We start from the raw sequence: 17,932 nt of genomic DNA, 5'->3' as shown, positions 1-17,932 counted from the left end.
TGCCGAAACCGGTTTGGCTCAGTGGATAGAGCGTCGGCCTGCGGACTGAAGGGTCCCCAGGTTCGATTCCGGTCAGGGTCATGTACCTGGGTTGCGGGCACATCCCCAGGGGGAGATGTGCAGGAGGCAGCTGATTAATGTTTCTCTCTCATCGATGTTTCTAACTCTCTGTCTCTCTCCCTTCCTCTCTGTAAAAAAATCAATAAAATATATGTAAAAAAAAGAGCATTAATTGTAATTTAGTTTTTCCTATGAAAGTAAAGAGAATGTAGTTATGACTGGAATTTTGTCCCCCAAATCCATATGTTGAAGTCCACACCCCCGAAGCCAATATACCTGGAAATACAACCTCCAGGGAGGTAGTTAAGGGAAATAAGGTAATAATGTTGGGACTCTGATCTGTTAGGACCCCAGAGAGCTCTTTCTATATCTCTGTGCAAGCACAGAGGAAAGACCATGTGAGCACATGGGGATGTCAGTCACCCGCAAACCAGGACCAGAACCTTCCCCAGAAACCAACTCTAGCCCCTTAATCTTAGATTCCCAGCCTCCAGAACTGTGGGAGAATGAATGTCTGTGGTCAAAGCCACCCTGTCTATGGCATTTTGTTAGAGCAGCCAGAGCAGACTAATCAATAGTACTGTATTGTGAAAAGTCAGGGCAAGACGCCAAGAGGAAGACACAGCTGAGTTCATGCTCCAAAGAGGTGTATCTGGGGAGAAGGGAAGGGCCTTCTATGCTATGGGAATAGCAAGAGCAAATGCCGAGGATTTAAAGGCCACCCAGCCATCCGTGTTTTAGGAAATGTTGCAAAGATCTGATTAGTCACAAAGTAGGACTCATCCTGAGACTGCCAAGAAGGGTTGCTCTGAAGGTCACTGAATTAGGATGGTGATGTGTTAGAAAGCTTTTCCAGGAAAACAGGATTTATTTGTGGGGGAACTGGACCACTTTTGCCTGTTTATAGTCAGGGGGCATGACCTTATTTGTGTTTTAAGAGGTACTTGACTGTACCCCAAGGAGGCAAGATTGGGATGAGAAATCAAGAAGAAAGAAGTCAGAATCAACCGCAGGGTTCTCACATTATCATCTTGGTGCTGATGGCCTCACCTGGGGCTTACCACTGGGATGCCTGTTGCTATAAGGCCTTGCTTTATATTTTCTGGGCATTGAAAATTTTGAAAGGAAAGAGAAAAATGTTACAAATAACAGTTTTTTTAAATAATCTTTTAGCTTTATCTCTATTTTCAAACATCTTCAGTCATATTTTCTCTCTTATATTTTCCCCAAATTTCAATTTATTTTTTATAAATTACATAAAACAAATTCCTGTGGTTTTTATTTTCTTGACCACACATTTAACTAACAATTTTGATCCTCAAATGAACTCTTCCCCCTCCCCAAAGAGGGTGAGAGCTATTACTTTGCAGACCCTTCTTCTACTTCTATCACATAGAGTGCCAGGCAGGGAAGGTAATCTGGGAGTGAACATGGTGATGTAGCATCTGACCAGCTCTTTTTGTTCTCAGGAACATCTCAATGTCAATATCTGTCCTCTGGCTTCTGTCTCAGAAGAGCCCTAGGCTTCCCATTCCAGGGCCCCCAGTCACTCTGCCTTACCACTGGATCCCTAGGTTCCCACAGCCCTGTCAGCACTGAGGCTGCTCCATGCTGGGCCAGGGAGGTTTATGCACAGAACACAGGTGACTCTGCAGGGCTGTGCTAAGCTGCTGGCACAGAGATACAGGGCAGAGTCCTTCCGCTCCAGCGAGCTCATGGTCAGCTTAGAGCTGTAGTCATCAGATTGTTGCCCTGAGAATCGATCAGAGATGTTTCCTTTTGCACTCTCCTCCCCACTGTAGTACCCAATGAGGAACTGGAGGCCCTGGCCCTGGGCCTGTTGATACCAAGACACAGCAAAGTGCCCAGAGAGAGGGGAGCACCCCAGTGTCACTGTCTGTCCTCTGGCTTTTGTCAGGTGCCTTGGAGTCTGGGTGACCTCTGAATCCACTGGGCCTGTGAGGGAAGGAGACAGAAGCTGGAAAAAGAGCAGGGGAGGGACCCTGATGCTGCCTTGGATGCAGGTGCTTTCAGGCTTAGAACAGATGCCCCACCTGTGCCAAGGACATACCTGCTCCCAGGAGACAAAGGGCCACACAACAGAAGAGCTTGGAGCCCATGGCAGGGTGGGGCAGGAGTCTCCTTGCTCAGAGTTCTGGTCCTCTAAGAACTAATGTTCTGGGCACCTTCTGATTGGAAGTTCGGCAGTGATGTCACTGCTCTGATGTCATTATCTATGCTGGTTCCCACGAGCCTGGCCTCCTTTGCCAGGTCCCTAGTTCAGCTGATCTAGGCACCCTGCTTTTTCCTGCTAAGCCTCTTGCATGACATGTGTAGCTGCAGGGGCTGGTGGAGGTGGGCTGGGTTTAGGTAGCATGCTGGTCCCCCCAGCTCCTTTGCTTTTCCATGAGGCAATTGTTCCTCTACCTGTCCCTGCTCCCCGGGCATGCAGGCTGCCTCCTACCAGCTCTGCACCCTTCACTTTCCCTTGCAAGCTCAGAGAGCCCCCCTAATCATTGCTCAATGGAAATTCATGACTCCTGGCTGGGACAGCACCTGCAAAATAGTGTTTATGGTATTAAGTCTTACAGCAGATAAAAACACCAAACAAGGCTGTTGCTTAACCCTCTTGGCCCCAGGCAGCTGGCTCAGATCCCTAGCTCTGCCCCAGAAGCTTTTGGAGCTCAGCAGTTCCACAGTGCCCCCATGTGATGTGTTTTGTTGGTAACCAAGATTTAGAGTTAGCTGTGATACAAGAGGGCAAGAGTCCAAGGATGTGTTTCAATTAGGAACGATTTTACCATTTGCTTGTTGCACTGTGTTTTTCTTTTTTAATTTAAAGGTACAAAAATCCAGTTCTAGCTGATTTTGGAATTTTTATTGTAAGAGGAAAAAATATTGTCATGGAGATGGACTGCAAATAGACTCCCAAGGATTTTGTTGTTATTGTTGTTAATTCTCACCTGAGGATATTTTTCCATTGGTTTTTTAAAGAGAGTGGAAGAGTGGGGGAGAGATAGAGAGAAAAATCAATGTGAGAGAGACACATCAATTGGTTGCCTCCTGCATGTGCCCCTTCCAGGACCAGGGATCAAGCTTACAATTGAGGTACATGCCCTTGACCGGAATCATACCTGAGACCCCTCAATCCACATGCTCTATTCACTGAGTCAAACAGGCTAGGGCATCCCAAGGTTTTTTGATGATTAATAGTTAGCAGAGGTAGTTTTTTAAAAAATATTTTTATTGATTTCAGAGAGGAAAAGAGAGGGAGAGAGGGATAAAAACATCAATGATGATAGAGAATCATTGATTGGCTGCCTCCTGCTCGTCCCCTCTGGGTATAGAGCCTGCAACCTGGTCATGTGCCCTGATCGGGAATCGAACTCTGACCTCCTGGTTCATAGTTCAACACTCAATCACTGAGCCATGCTAGCCAGGCAGCAGAAGTTGTTTCGTTTTTTTTAAATATTTTATTGATTTTTTGCAGAGAGGAAGGGAGAGGGAGAGAGAGTTAGAAACATCGATGAGAGAGAAACATTGATCAGCTGCCTCCTGCACACTCCCCACTGGGGATGTGCCCACAACCAAGGTAAATGCCCTTGACCGGAATCGAACCCGGGACCCTTGAGTCTGAAGGCGGATGCTCTATCCACTGAGCCAAACCGGTTAGGACAGAAGTTGTTTTCCTTTGATGACCCCAACAGCTAGTTTAAGGCAGATTATTTAGACAGGCCTCTTTGCAAGGTGCCCACTAATCAGTTTATTCCCCCCTCCGTAATTTAAAAAATAATGTTACTTGCTGTTCCCACACTGCTGGAGCATTTCTTTTCTACTCTCTCTTTTCAGAGATCCTCTCTTGCCTCTGTTCATCCTATACAATAAAGATGTAATATTCAAATTGTCATTAGCTGTGAAGCATAAGGACTGACTGGGTAAAAACCAGATCACAGATCAGCAGGAGGGTGGGCAGCAAGCTACATGCAGGCAGTGGAGAGCTACAGAAGGGGGCAGGACAGGGAGCTATGAGGGGGGTGAGGGGAAGGCAGGTAAGGGTAGCTACAGGAGGGTGGGCAGTGAGCTCAAGCAGGCAGTGGAGAGATACAGAAGGGGGAAGGACAGCGAGCTATGAGGGGGGTGAGGGGAAGGCAGGTAAGGGTAGCTACAGGAGGGCAGGCAGCAGGCATAGAGCTACTGGAGGGCAGCAGCTAACTTCTGGCCAGCTACTGGCACCTGGATTCCTGTGCAGGGTTACTAGTTGATAATAATATAATGCCCATTTCCCCAGATGTGAGAACACATGTGTATGTGATTAATTTTCTCTAAGTTTTTCTCTAAAGTCCAAGTAGGAAATAAATTATTCTAACCCTCTTTACTTAGTCTTCTAGGAGGTACTGGACAGTCTAAATGAATAAAAATAAATAAACAAAGGGACTTGGGGAAACAGAATGTGATAAGGATTCAACTGAAGAACCAGGATGCACAGAAAGATTCCTAGGAGCTGGAGTGAGTGATGGAGAGAGTGAATGGAAAAGGAGTGACTATAGCTGTGCATCCCTGTTACTGAAAGTACAGGACAAATACCCAATCCACTGTAAAGGGTTAAGTCTAGCTTGCTTACACTCTATTAGAAGGAATTTTTAATGGTAACTTTGTTTTTTGAGAGAGGTGCCCTTAAGCACATTGCTTTGCCTATAAATTCAGCACTGGACAATGGATCAGTCTGAGACCTTGTCCTGGGTTCTGTTGACACCAATATATCAGAAAGTGGTTCACTTTCTAAGAACATTCAAAGACCAGCTTCTTTTTTATCTCTACAATAGGGATCTTGGCATCTGCTTGACTTGCACATTCATGGCTTCTGTTAGTTGTCCAGATGAAGGAAATACTGAGGATCTGGAATTGAAAAGCCCACATCAAAAGTCTCCTTCTGTTTCCTGGACTCAGTGGCTCCCAAGGCCACAAAACAGAGCAGCCTGGTACACATGGCAGGTCAGGGAATAGGGGTGTTCCCCAGCTCAATGCTTTGGTGTTCTTAGGTAAGGGCTGGCACCCTGAGCCTTAGTGCCTGTGCAGACATGTGATGCCCCTGGCTCAGCCCCATGTGTCCTGGAGCATGAAGGCCCACAGGCCCTAAGTGAAATATTGTAGCTACACAAGGATCATTGGAGAATGTGGCCTTTAGGTCAGCTAGGCTGGGTGTGAGGACCTGACCACACAAGCAGGACCCACTGTCTTCTCCTACAGCCAATTCAGAGCCATGATATAGAGGCATGAACTCTGTGACTCACAGTTCTGATCAAGAGACTAAAGGGAAAAACAACCAAACTGGATGAGGAAACTATTATCCTCAGTGGTGGGAACTGACAAAGCCACAAGCTGAGGGAAGGAGATGTTTTGGAAAAGGTCTGAGCACATTTAGAGCTGGGATCAGGGCTGTGGTCCAGGTCTAACTTGGTTGGAAAGAGAAGTCAGGGAAAGGTATCTATTAGAAGCAGGCTTGGTAGGCCTGCTGTGACTAGGGTGTGAGGTGCCTCATGAAAGATTTCCCAGGACACAAGCTGATAGGAAGATAATGAAGAACTTGAACATTTCTGTCCACGCATAGTCATGTTCAAGACAAGGCCAGGCCACAGGTTTTTGGGTCTGCATGGGATTTAACATTGTCATAGCCAGTGAATTGACAGGCAGCATTGTGTTCTGAGATTTCTGTCTGGGCTCTCACAGGAAATGCTGAACCGAGCCTTGGTTGCCCCACAGTTTTTTGACTGGACCCAGGCGGTTTCTGCACAGTCAGAAGGTGACTCTGCAAGGCTGTGTCTTTGCTGCTGGCACAGAGGTACACGGCGGAGTCTTCTGGCTCCAGGGCATCCACGTGAAGGTATACCTGAGAGCTGTCTGGGCATTCGGGTGAGAAGCGACTCGGGACAGTGTTATTTTCAATGAGTTCCTTATAGTTGTAGACAAACATGAGCTCTGGTGGCTTCTGAGCACTCTGTTTATACCAGTACATATTATTATGCCCCAGATGTTGTTTGCATTTCAAAGACTTCTTATTTCTCATACCCATGACCAGGTGTCTTGGCATCTGAGTAATTCCAGTGTCCATGAGGACTGTTGGGGGGAAAGGGACAAAATTCAGACAAAGCCTAGAAAGAAGGGTATTGCTGCAGCCACAGGGAATTGCTTAGAATTCAAGGACAGCCATTTGAGCCCAAGACTCACCTGTTCCCAGGAGACAGAGGGCCACATAGCAGAGCAGCTTGTAGTCCATGGTGGAATCAGGATGAGTGGCATCTTCTAACTGGGATATTCTGGAGGGGGGGGGTGGAAGGGTGGGCTCTGGTCTCCTAGGCCTTGGTTGGTGGTTCTGCCTATGATGTCATTGTCCCTGACAGTTTCCCCTGCTGCAGGGGACAGTCCTTCCTCCCCCTTTCATGCCTCATGTAGATTCTGATAGAGGATGGATTTCAATGGATCTGGATGGGTTATTCCTCTGGCAGCTGCTCTTTTGCTATTAGCTGCCTTACTCATCATAGAGTTTCTCTCTCTATTCTCATCCTCCCAGGACTCCTCTCAGCCACATATAATTGCCTCCTTCCTTCCCTGCTCAGTCAGGCAGGACATCGCTCAAAATTCCATTTCCCCTCAGTGTCTAGGCTCATTGGAGGCCTTTGCCCAACTGCATGGAGGGAGGAAGATTGGATGGAATAGTGCCCATCACTTAAAGTGCATGATTGTGATGTAGGCCCAGAGCCAGACACGGGGAAGGGTGCTGAGGGAACCATACAAGGGACAACCAGCGTCTGCCTCTGTATTGAGGCTACAAGGCTTGGCTGGGCTTAGAGCAAACAGGTTGCTAAAAGAGAACACAGGCTGTGGTACAAGACAAAGGGAAATCAATTTGAAAAAGATTTTAGTTTAATATTGTTGGGATGTCTACCACTGATGCCCCTAAATGACATAAAGATGGAGTCCCAAAGCCCTAGCTTCCCTCCTCATCCCACCCCTCCACTGACTCCCAGTCCTCTCCCTCCCCCCAGCTCAGAGGTTTCAATAGAGCCACAGCTCCTCCTTGTGGCCAAAGCGGCACATTTCCTAGATCTCAGGCCTCTCTCCAGCCCAGTGTCAGCAATCCAGACCAATTCCTCATTCTGGATATGAAAACCTAGGGAAATCTGAAGAGGAAAGAAGCATGCAAAATAAAAAAAATAGTTGGCAACAGTACCGCTCATCCACTTTCCTAGGACAGCCAATGCTTACTCAACAGAAATTGGCTATGTCTGGTTTCTTAGTAATAAAAAATACACAGCTGCCGAAACCTGTTTGGCTCAGTGGATAGAGCATCGGCCTGCGGACTGGAGGGTCCCAGGTTCGAATCTGGTCAAGGGCATGTACCTGGGTTGCGGGCACATCCCCAGTGGGAGATGTGCAGGGGGCGGCTGATCGATGTTTCTCTCTCATCGATGTTTCTAACTCTCTGTCTCTCTCCCTTCCTCTCTGTAAAAAATGAATAAAATATATTAACAACAACAAAAAAATACACAGCCCTGCAGATACAATCCCAGTCTATGTGGAACTTATAGGCCAGCTTGACTGGTTCAACAAATGCTCACTGAGCAACTGCTATGAGCAAACACAAAATGTCATGTTCACCCACAGAACTCTATTGTAGTGAGGTCATCAAACACACTCAAGATAATGACCAGGGAATAAAACATATCATATGATGTTTAAGAAATGTATTCTGTATTCAAGTGATTAAATCACTTTATATGTGTGACATTCTATTCAACTCTTACATGAGAGGGGCTGCAATGATATGACCCCCAAAGACCTGTCCATTGCTAAAATGTTAGAAATCGAACCAGGCCCATCATTTCTACATTTGGGACTAGCTAGGATGACCTACTGTGAGCCATTTCTACTTCACTATGTAAACTACCTGTTTGTGCTTCTTATAGGCTTAGTTATTGGAATATCAGCTATTTTTAAATGTACCATTTTGCCAACATTGAATTTTTTTTTTAGAAAATTTAAATGTATGAATAAACATAAAAATGAAATGATCTATAGCTGCTAAATGATTTTTACGATTTATTATTATGTTAGGTATTTATTACCAAACTGGAGTAACAGCAATTTATATCTATCTATGCTGGGGGGAAGCAAAGTAGTTATACATGCTTTAAGTCAAGAGTTGATAATTAAATTTTCTTTAGCGAAGGTTGTGCTGGGTCAGAAGGAAAATATTAGCATTTTTATAATGTGACCAATTTTATGAGATTTTTAATGTGGACCAAAAAAATGCAAAGGAAAATGGGTTACAATTTAAGCAAAGTGGGTTGGACATTCTCCCCCTGAGAATGTTGCGTATATGACAGGCCTCCAATCCACTACAGTTGGAGATAATCCATTCTCATATAAGAACCTAAAATTAACCCTCATTAAAATGCTAACATTGTTACTATTACAATTATGATGATGGATATCCACTATAACAAGAAGACACTCCAAGTGGTCGCTCTACATGAAACAGCAAAAGTCTGAATAAATAGAATTTCATTGCATTGTTTGGCTCCCAATACATAAGAAAAATTCCAAGAATGACAAACAACAGAATTTAAATTGAACCTCAAACAATGATTGAAAGTGAAAAGCTCTGTTGCCCTGAAACATTAGCTAAAATAAATATTTCCCAAAGCAAGTGGTAGGTGAAAGGTGAGTTTAAGTTATCTGAATTAGGGAATATGCCTGAAGAAGGAACATAATCTAAGGGTGGTCTGATTGCATGAAGGAATAGTGAAAAAGTGAATGGTAAACATATAAGTATATTCAAGCAAACATTGTCTATTTAAAATAGTAATGACATATGTTGCTTGGAGGTAAATAGGAAAGACATAACTGATTCCAAGACATCTCAGATTCGGGGAATAGAGTACTGAAAAGGAGCCCCAAGAATACATGTAAGGAAATCCCATTTCCCTGGCCAGTCTCTAATGTGCATGCACTGGATGGACTCTAGAAGGCTCAGGAGAAAACAGGTGGTGAAAGGCTGGAGAGCTGAGATTTCAGAAGACAGTCACATTGGCGAAGATGCTGTGATTCCCACTGAGGCCCCGGAAAGGCCATTCACTAGTAATAAGGACAGATGCTAGGGCTCCCTAAAAAAAAGGGACAAACTAAAATAAATCCTAGCAAATCCTGCATTTAAACCTGCCAGGATGAATCCTAACACTCTTTATAAGAACATAATGTAATCCAGAGTCTCTGTTCTACATCACCCACAATGTCCCCCAGAAATCCCTTTATAATCTTTCATGTAGAATATTTTAGTAGTTTCTTTAGTAGTTCATTCCACAAAAATCTATTCCCTGTTTTGACCCATACTGCTACCATTGTTATTGTACCAAAAATAAAAATTTTATCATGTTATCTTAAATAGGATCAAAGACTAGCTTAGCTACTACTTAGAGATTTGTGGCCATTTTTTTCTTTCCATGTCTCATAATATTCTCCATCATCTGGCTACTGTCTTCTCTGGAGGACACTTCTGAGATGACACTCAATCAGAATTAGGAACAATCATACTGGCCATCCTTCTGAAAGAGAGAGAGTCTGCAATGCACAAGTGTACCTCTATTGGCTCTTCTCCCTCACCCTTTCTTTCTAGTTTATCTATTGCCATGGATTTCATGCTTCTCCAAATATTTTTATATTAACCAGGGAACTCACTGATAATCTAAATTTCCTTTTGGTCTTAGAAACTTCAACTCTCCTTTTAGTTTTCACTCATCAAATATTTTTAGCCAGAAATATGATTTAATAAAATTGCTATGTGTAATATGCATATTATGTATAAGATGTACAGCAGAGTAAGGAAAAAAATAACTTCTTCCTTCAGTTAAGATCTTCAGTGCCTGGGACAGGGCCATTACTTGTTTGTAGAGTCCTGAGGACTTCAGTAAATTTATTAGAATCCCTGCTCCAGCTGATGAGTAGAATTGTGAAGTCTTTTGAGCATACAAACTGCAGAACTACCCTATTGGGTACTGTGAGCTATACTACAGATGAAACTCAAGTCAGGGGTCACACAGGAGGGTGTGTTGGGTGAACACGTTGTTCCCACAGCTTCCTGGCGGGGCCAGCAGGTTTGTGCACAGGGAGGCAGTGACTTTGCAGGGCTGTGTCTTGGCTGCTAGCACAGAGATACACAGCAGAGTCACCCGGCTCCAACGAGTTGATATGAAGTTTCAGATGAGCTTTGTCTAGAGGTTCAGGTAAGAAACGACTTGGAACTGTCTCATTTAGAATGAGCTCCTTATTACTGTAGGAAAACATAATCTTCAGCAATTGCTTGAAGTCTTGCTTATACCAGTACATAGCATTATGGTTTAGCTTTTGTTCACAACTTAGGGACTTCTTATTTCCCACCCGCGTGATGAGGTATTTTGGAGTCTGGAAAACTGCTGTGTCCAGGGAACCTGAGAAGAAAAGAGGCAGAATTCAGACAAGTCCTAGGAGGCAGCCTGTGGCTGGAGAGGTGAAAGGGCAGAGAGACTCAGAGTGGATCCTGCCACTTGGGCCCCTCACTCACCTGCTCCCAGGAAGCAGAGGGCCACACAGCACAGGAGCCTGGAGCCCATGGTGGATTTGGGGAAAACAGGCAAGGCCCTAGCCCAGGATTCTGCTCTCCAGTGGTAAGAAGACTAGGCTACAGTTCTCCAAGCCCTGACTGGTGCGTTGCTGTAACGTCACAGCCTAGAATGATTTCCCAATTCTCGGGCTCTCCTCACATGAGTTCTCTTCCTTTTTCACCTCCTACACTTGCTCATTTCAAAAAAGTTTTAACTTCTCCTTTCAAAGGAATTTGGGATTTTTAGGGACAGTTTGAGTGGGTGGGCATGTTGTCTCAAGAATATTTCTCTGCCATCATCCTTGTGCCAACAGCTGCCTCCCTCTGCTGTGCCAGTCCCAGCATCTGGCCACTTCCTCTCTTCCTCTCCCTCTCAGACCCCCTCTCAGAGTCTGCCTGGTCTCCTTCACAATAATGCAGGATGATACCACCCACATCCTGGCTCCTTTGAAAATCTGACTTACTCTCAGACTTTGTTTCAGTTGTGGGACACTGACTATGAGGTGCCCCCTGAGAACCAGCTTCAGGCCATTTCCCGTTGCCTGGATTGATGCTAGTTAGGAGCAAATACAGTTAATAGTCCTTGAGTTGATTGAGGGGGGTAAACTACAGCCCCACTCCCTGTGATATTCTTATCTGTCCAGGGGCAAGAGCTATGTGGGGAATAAGGAGCTGCTAGGGAGTTAGAAGTCAGATGTGATAGGTAAAGAAGTGATAGAGGTGAATAACAGCATGGAGTTGGGGAAATTTAAGTGGAAGGATTTGACTGTCCTTGAATTGTCTATAGGTCTCCTTCTCTTTGGTAACAGTTTACAACTCAGTGTCTAGCCTAGGGTTCCTCAGCCTCAGCACTACTGACATATAGCACAGGATAATCCTTTGTTGTGGGGGTTGTCCTGTGAAGACAGGATGATTAGCAGCACCCCTGGTCTCCATCTACTACATGCAGTAGCACTGCCCACTCTCCAGTCATGATAATCAAAAATATCTCCAGATATTGCCAAATTACCTTTCTTGAGAGCCAGCTTCTCCTTTATTCCTTCTGTCCTTGACCAACCTCAGGGGTTTTGGTGGGGACACTGCACCTCCTAGTGGTCAGCAAGGCACAGTTCTCATATCTGAGCCCACTGGGCCAGGCTTCAGCCCTTAATAAACCCAAGTCAGCAAGGACCTGGGTAAGGCCAGGGAACAAGGACTACCACAGAGCTCTCTCTCTCTCTCTCTCTCTCTCTCTCTCTCTCTCTCTCTCACTGTTTGGAAACACTAACACTAACACTAATATGTCAATTTCTTGTGAAACCCCTTCAAAAACCAGCCCCCCGCCACCCAACCCCGCCCCCCTCGCCATGGTTCATTTTTTTTTCTTTGACTAAACACAAAACAAGCACTAGAAATACAGCAGTGAACACATCAGAAACCACTACCATCCTTGCTGGAACGTCTAGCATGATTCATTTGTTGGTGGTACTTGAATGGCTTCTTAGTGCAAAGCATGTGTAAGACAATATGCTCACTCTCATGATGCTTATATTCTGATAAAAACTCAGAGATTCCCCTAGACTAGAAATATAAAATAGGTGCCATGTGGAGGTTAGGAGTATAATGAGTATTAACACAGTTAAATACTGTCCTTTGCATGGAATCTCATTTCCTCATCAATAAAACAATGGGCTGACACACATAATTCCCCAGTCTCTGTCCAGTTTTAAAGTTGTATGACCCTACCCAGGAAATATCCCTAGATGTTTCCTGGGCTAGAAAACTGGGCATCCAGTGTCCCAAGTACCTACCTCATTGTACCACATAGTTTATATGTGAAGCTTTTCAAAGGAGGGAAAGAGGGGAGGTGGAGGGAGGGAGAGAGGGGGGAGGGAGGGAGGAATGAAGAAAATAGTAAAAAACATGGATAAGAGGCTACATATAATACTTATTCTGCACATGCGAAGACGTGACTATGGTTAATGAGTAGATTTCAGATGAATTATTTACTTCAGTGTTTTTTGCAAATGCTCTTGAAAAATCAGGTGCACATCATCCAACAAGATGCAGATGAAACCCCTGTAAAGAAATATGTGCCACATGGCATAGGGTTAGTTGTGCTGGTTGTCTTATATTTTCAACAGGAGAGGTAGAAAACAAGAAATTTTTGTTGCTTATAAAGAATTGTCCAAAGGATAGGATGAAAAAAAGAAATGGATTCTCTGCCACTTTTTTGCAGGGGAAGCCTCCACAGAAGGAACAGAGGACTGTCGCTGGGTGCTTGGGAAATGCCAGGGTTTGATCACAGCACAAAAGTAAAAGAGGGAAGAAATATGCAATAAATTTAGCATGAAGATAACTTCATCCACAAAGAGGTGGGGAGTCCTATGACCTGTGGGGGTGAGGCTCAAGAAGAACTGGAACAAAGGGGGAGTGGGCTGGATGATAGCAGGATGCATATTTTGGACATTGGTTAAATTTGGGGTTGTCCCGTATTTAAAATCTTGCTTATATTTGAACAATTCCCAACAGTTTGGGTATTCATGAGAAAAGGGGTTTGTGTGTGTGTTGGGATGTTTAAAAGTTGAATCTTCTTTCCATTCTAGAAACAAGACCTCTGTCATTGCCTCTGCTTTTGGTGACTTTAACAAGGACAGAGCTTTCTCCATCCATCAGTCCCCGAGAACTCAGCGGGAAGACCAGGCTGTGTGGTCTGGGATAAGGGCAACGAATGAAAATCTCTTGTGTCTAATTCTGTCAAATTTAGTTACCTGGACACAGAGTTCCATGAAGGTTAAAGTTACATCTGACTCAGTCTCACTCTTCACTGGTGCTCAGAACTGGTTTCTAGGGCCTGCTAGGGGACAAGGGCATGACTCCCCTTCCATTCTGTTCAACTGGCTCTTAGTTACTGGTGGCTCTGACCTTGAAAAAGTCCCTTTTCTTTCTGATAAAAAACAAAGTCAACATACGCATTGAACCTTTTTAAAAAATATATATTTTATTGAATTTTTTTAGAGAGAGAGGAGGGGAAAGGAATAGAGAGATGGAAACATCAATGAGAAACATCATCAATCAGCTGCCTCCTGCACACGCCTCTTAGGGGATCGAGCCTGCAACTCAGGCATGTGGCCTGACTGAGAATCAAACCAGTGACCTCTTGGTTCCTGGCTCAATGTTCTACCACTGAGCTGCACCAGCTGGGCACACATTGACTCTTGAGGTCATATGACTGCAGGGGGACCAATGACCATCAGTTTTCCAAATGAAAATTCACATCAAAACCAGATGGGACAGCCTGCTCCTACAGGTCATTCACCTTCATAAATCATCAGTTCATGCTATTGGCCTGTTTAGCTATTGAAATTTCATTTAGCCACTCAAAATATTTATGCTTACTATTTCTATTATTATATGGATTATAAATATTTCATCTTCAAGTCATTTGAAAGTAATATGAGCAACAATTAACAATAATTAAATGCAATACTATAGTGTGTGGGCATTATTTATTAACTTTCAAATGTGATTATGAGTCACCTTATTTTTATTATTTGGAAGAAGCTGCAGATGTTTTGTGGAGTGAAGAAGGTCCAGGGGGACCCTGAATTCTCAAACTTTAAGTTAAAGTTGTTCACATAGAATATTCAATATTGACTTTAGAAGTGTGAAGTGTGTTTTCCTGCAGTTTCTAATGTTTATAATTTTTAAAAGATGTTGAAAGTTGTTCATAATACAGAAAGTGAAATAATTTCTATCTAAGTGTAGGCAAATGAGTTGATTGTCTTTAGAGGATTCCTGTGTTCCATTCTAAGACGAATTATAAGCCCTGACCGGTTTGGCTCAGTGGATAGAGCCAAACTGAAGGGCCCCAGGTTCGATTCCAGTCAAGGGCATGTACCTTGGTTGCGGGCACATGCCCAACAGGGGGTGTGCAGGAGGCAGCTGATCAATGTTTCTCTCCCATCGATGTTTCTAACTCTCTATCCCTCTCCCTTCCTCTTTGTAAAAGAAAATCAATAAAATATATATTTTAAGATGAATTACAAAACTAACTTTCAAACAAGGACTAATTTTTCTGTTAAACTACTTGTGAGCTAGACTTTCACTTTCAGGCAGTTGGGTAGAATAGATAGATATTCTGAAACTTCGTTCTTCTACATACAGCGAGAGTTGACATAAAATATAATTTTGTGGACTGCCAAGATTTTTAAGAAATAAGAAAAATTCCAAAAGTTAAAAACAAAACAAAACAAAAAAAACACCAGGAGCCTTGAGTGAAAAAAATGAGAAGCTCCTCTCAGATCTGGGATGCGGATGTCTGTCTTTTCTATCTCTAGGTGTTGTGGTATCAAGTGTTCTTGAGTCTGGATAATTATAGTTGCCATGGGTCATTGGATTGGTGATAAGGTCCAGAAGGAAATCTGTTGATGGTATTTTGATAGAACCTTTTCATCAGACTCAGAAGGGCTTCCTGTCATTTCCTGCTCCAGAACTCAGAAGACCACCCAGCAGAGGGACAAGAATAAAACACTTCCTATACTCTGGAGCAAGGGACTTGGGGCTCTGGGGCTCCCCTGGCCTAGTAAATAGATATCCCTAAGTTATTGTGATCTCTGCAACATCCCAACCAACCTCTGGCCTCTCAGTGCCTGAGTCCAGGAGCTCCCATCCCAGCAGGATGGACCGAGCTGAGAGGAGGCAGACAGCATTTAGGTATAATTTTATGCATTGGTATGAACAGAATGCTGAGCCCCAACCCCAGTCCCAGCCTTCTTGTTGTCTCAGGAATGTCCTCCACCTGCATGTGGCTGCGGGCTTCACTGCCCCCACCTCAAACCCCTCTTCCTTCTAACCCCTTGCAGGCTCCCAAGCAACTGGTCTGGAGGTGCAAGCTGGATCAACACCTGCAGATCAACACAGAGCAGAACACTCTGTATTTAACCCCTCACATTCTAGCACTGACTCCCAGCCTCTGCCAACCCCATTCTCCTGTGTTGTAAACAAAACCAGACTTGCCCTTCACCCTCTCCCTTCCAGGGAGTTTCCTCAACCTTCCCTCAGAGCTCCCTGCTTCTCAGCAGAGTCATAGCTCCTCCTTGTGGCCAAAGAGAAGCCCTGTGCCAGGACCCAATTCTCCCACAGAGACAGTAAGGCAGCACAGATCTGAGAGAAGGACATGCAGTCAGAGGGCTGTAATTAGGCCCCAGCCTGCCCATCTCACAGTGAAATCATATTCCCCAGAGCATTTGCTTCCCGTGTTTGGGGAGAGACAGCGGCAAACAGATCCAGCTCATACCTGTGAACAACTTTTCTTTGTGGCTGCTCAGCTCTGCAACTGACTACTGGCACCATGGATTACAGATGTGTGAGGGCCATGGGGAGAGGTTGCCAACTCCAAGGTGAGTTAGTGAAAAAAATGTTATTTTATAGTTTGAGATATCCATTCCATAGGGACTGTATCCCTGCAAAGTATCACTGACATTAATTAAATAATAAATATAATGGCTCTGAAAAACCCTGTAGCTAATCTACACAGTCCCATGCTTAGAAGAACCCCACACTTGCTTCAATGCCCTGCCCTCATTATTTTCAAAGTATCACTATTTGGACCACGGACTCTGCCAGTTGTGTAGCTGGTCTCAAGTACATGAATTTTAGTTTCAAATCCGTGGTCACCTCCCAGGGTGCTGATTTCCCTTTAGCACAACCACATCCAGGCCTAGGAGAGGAGGACACAGAATCTAAAGTCAGAACTGGAGGAGGAGCCTGATTTTGGAACACAGTGACAAGCCTTGAATTGGGGCCTGGCCAGCCTCCAAAGGGCTCCATGTTTATCCCCAGAAATTCTATGGTCCTGGACACAGAAGGACACACAGCACAGAATAGTGGCACCCACACAAGCCCAGAACACAAAGGGGGATTTTCCAGCTCAAGGTTCCTGTTTTGTGGGGTTAGACACTGAGGTCAAGGTGAAGGGAACCCTCTTCCCAATGTAAAATGATCTCTCCATGAACTCACTTTCCCCATGGACCTCAGCCCCAGCTCACAATGTGTGAACATGATCCAGGCTACCTGTGCATCTGATGGGAACTCAAAAGCATTTCCTTAGATATGATGACATTTTGTCAAAATATCATTACAAAGTAATTGGAATGAATGGGTGCATAAGACAAGAAATGAGTGAAAACCAGTAACTACATTTTATAAAAAGAGCTTTACCAGCTGGAAAGACCTTTTGAGGGTCATTCTATCAAACCATCTAGCCCCAGGTAGAATTGTTGCTGACCTGGATCAGGTGTCTTTGTCCATAATGCTCTCCCGGAGTACCTCATGCTCTTAAGTTCTTAGCTATGCACTAATGAGGGTTTGTTTTAATAGGTAGAGATGATAAATGTATATTAAAAAGATGCCTAAGCAAAATGAATCTCTAGAGATAGAAATCATGTAATTGGTTGTCAATGATGGATTGAGGCATTGTAAAGGGGCATAAGAGAACCCTCTGGGTGATGAAAATGTTCTCCTGCTTTATGAGGAAGTGTTAAAAGCATTTATATCTATAGTAGAGGCCTGGCACATGAAATTTGTGCAAGAGTAGGCCTCCTTCCCCCAGGAGGTGGCACTGGCTTCCCTCTGGCACCAGGAACCTGGGCTTCCCTCACAGCCCTGGCTTCCTCTTGAAGGATGTCTGGTCTAATTAGCATATTGTCCTTTTATCATTATAGATATCTGGTGTCCCCCAAAATGTATACTCACTTTAACAGCTGATGCCCAATTCATGTCTCTTTCTTTTCAAATTTAACCCAATGGAATTAATAATTATTCAAAGTGATGTGTACATTTTTAGGACACCCTGTATATTACTCAAAAGTCATTGCTCTCTTCACTTGAAGTCTGTAATATTTATTGTATATAATTCACATCAGTAATAGTTATTTAAATGACTAAGAACAGATGTATGTTACATGCTCTAGTGAACGACATCTAATGGATCATCAGGCATAAATATTTCCATATTGTGACTTCTAATATCCTGAACTATAGGGTTTCTAGACAAAGTGTGTCTGTATCTACTTTGCACATAAGATATGGTAGGAAAAACTGTCAGAGAGTAAAAAGGGACTCAAGATCCAGATTCCAATTATGTCCTATTTTAACCTTAATGTGTCTTTATACAACCCTGGGAGATGGTCTGATGGTTAATTTAATGTGTCAGTGGGACTGGACCCTGAGGGGCACAAATATTTGGTCAAACAT

General features: G+C 44.0%; 1 pseudogene and 2 gene segments (V, D, J or C); all 3 read right to left on the bottom strand.

Moving 5' to 3' along the window:
* Positions 1-1,630: 1,630 nt before the first annotated feature.
* LOC111827180 lies at positions 1,631-2,180 on the bottom strand. The segment is given in 2 exon segments: positions 1,631-2,016; positions 2,132-2,180. Coding segments are annotated over 2 exon segments (435 nt in total).
* A 3,494-nt stretch (positions 2,181-5,674) lies between these two features.
* Positions 5,675-7,982, bottom strand: LOC102438938 (annotated as a pseudogene).
* Positions 7,983-10,149: 2,167 nt separating this feature from the next.
* Positions 10,150-10,727, bottom strand: LOC102438643. The segment is given in 2 exon segments: positions 10,150-10,544; positions 10,658-10,727. Coding segments are annotated over 2 exon segments (444 nt in total).
* Between the last annotated feature and the right edge of the window lie 7,205 nt (positions 10,728-17,932).

The sequence above is a fragment of the Myotis lucifugus genome, unplaced genomic scaffold (genome assembly GCF_000147115.1).
Source record: "Myotis lucifugus unplaced genomic scaffold, Myoluc2.0 scaffold_141, whole genome shotgun sequence".
Classification (NCBI taxonomy): Eukaryota; Metazoa; Chordata; class Mammalia; order Chiroptera; family Vespertilionidae; genus Myotis; species Myotis lucifugus.
Note: the sequence above shows the minus strand (reverse complement) of the source record. Positions and strands in the feature narration are given on the sequence as shown.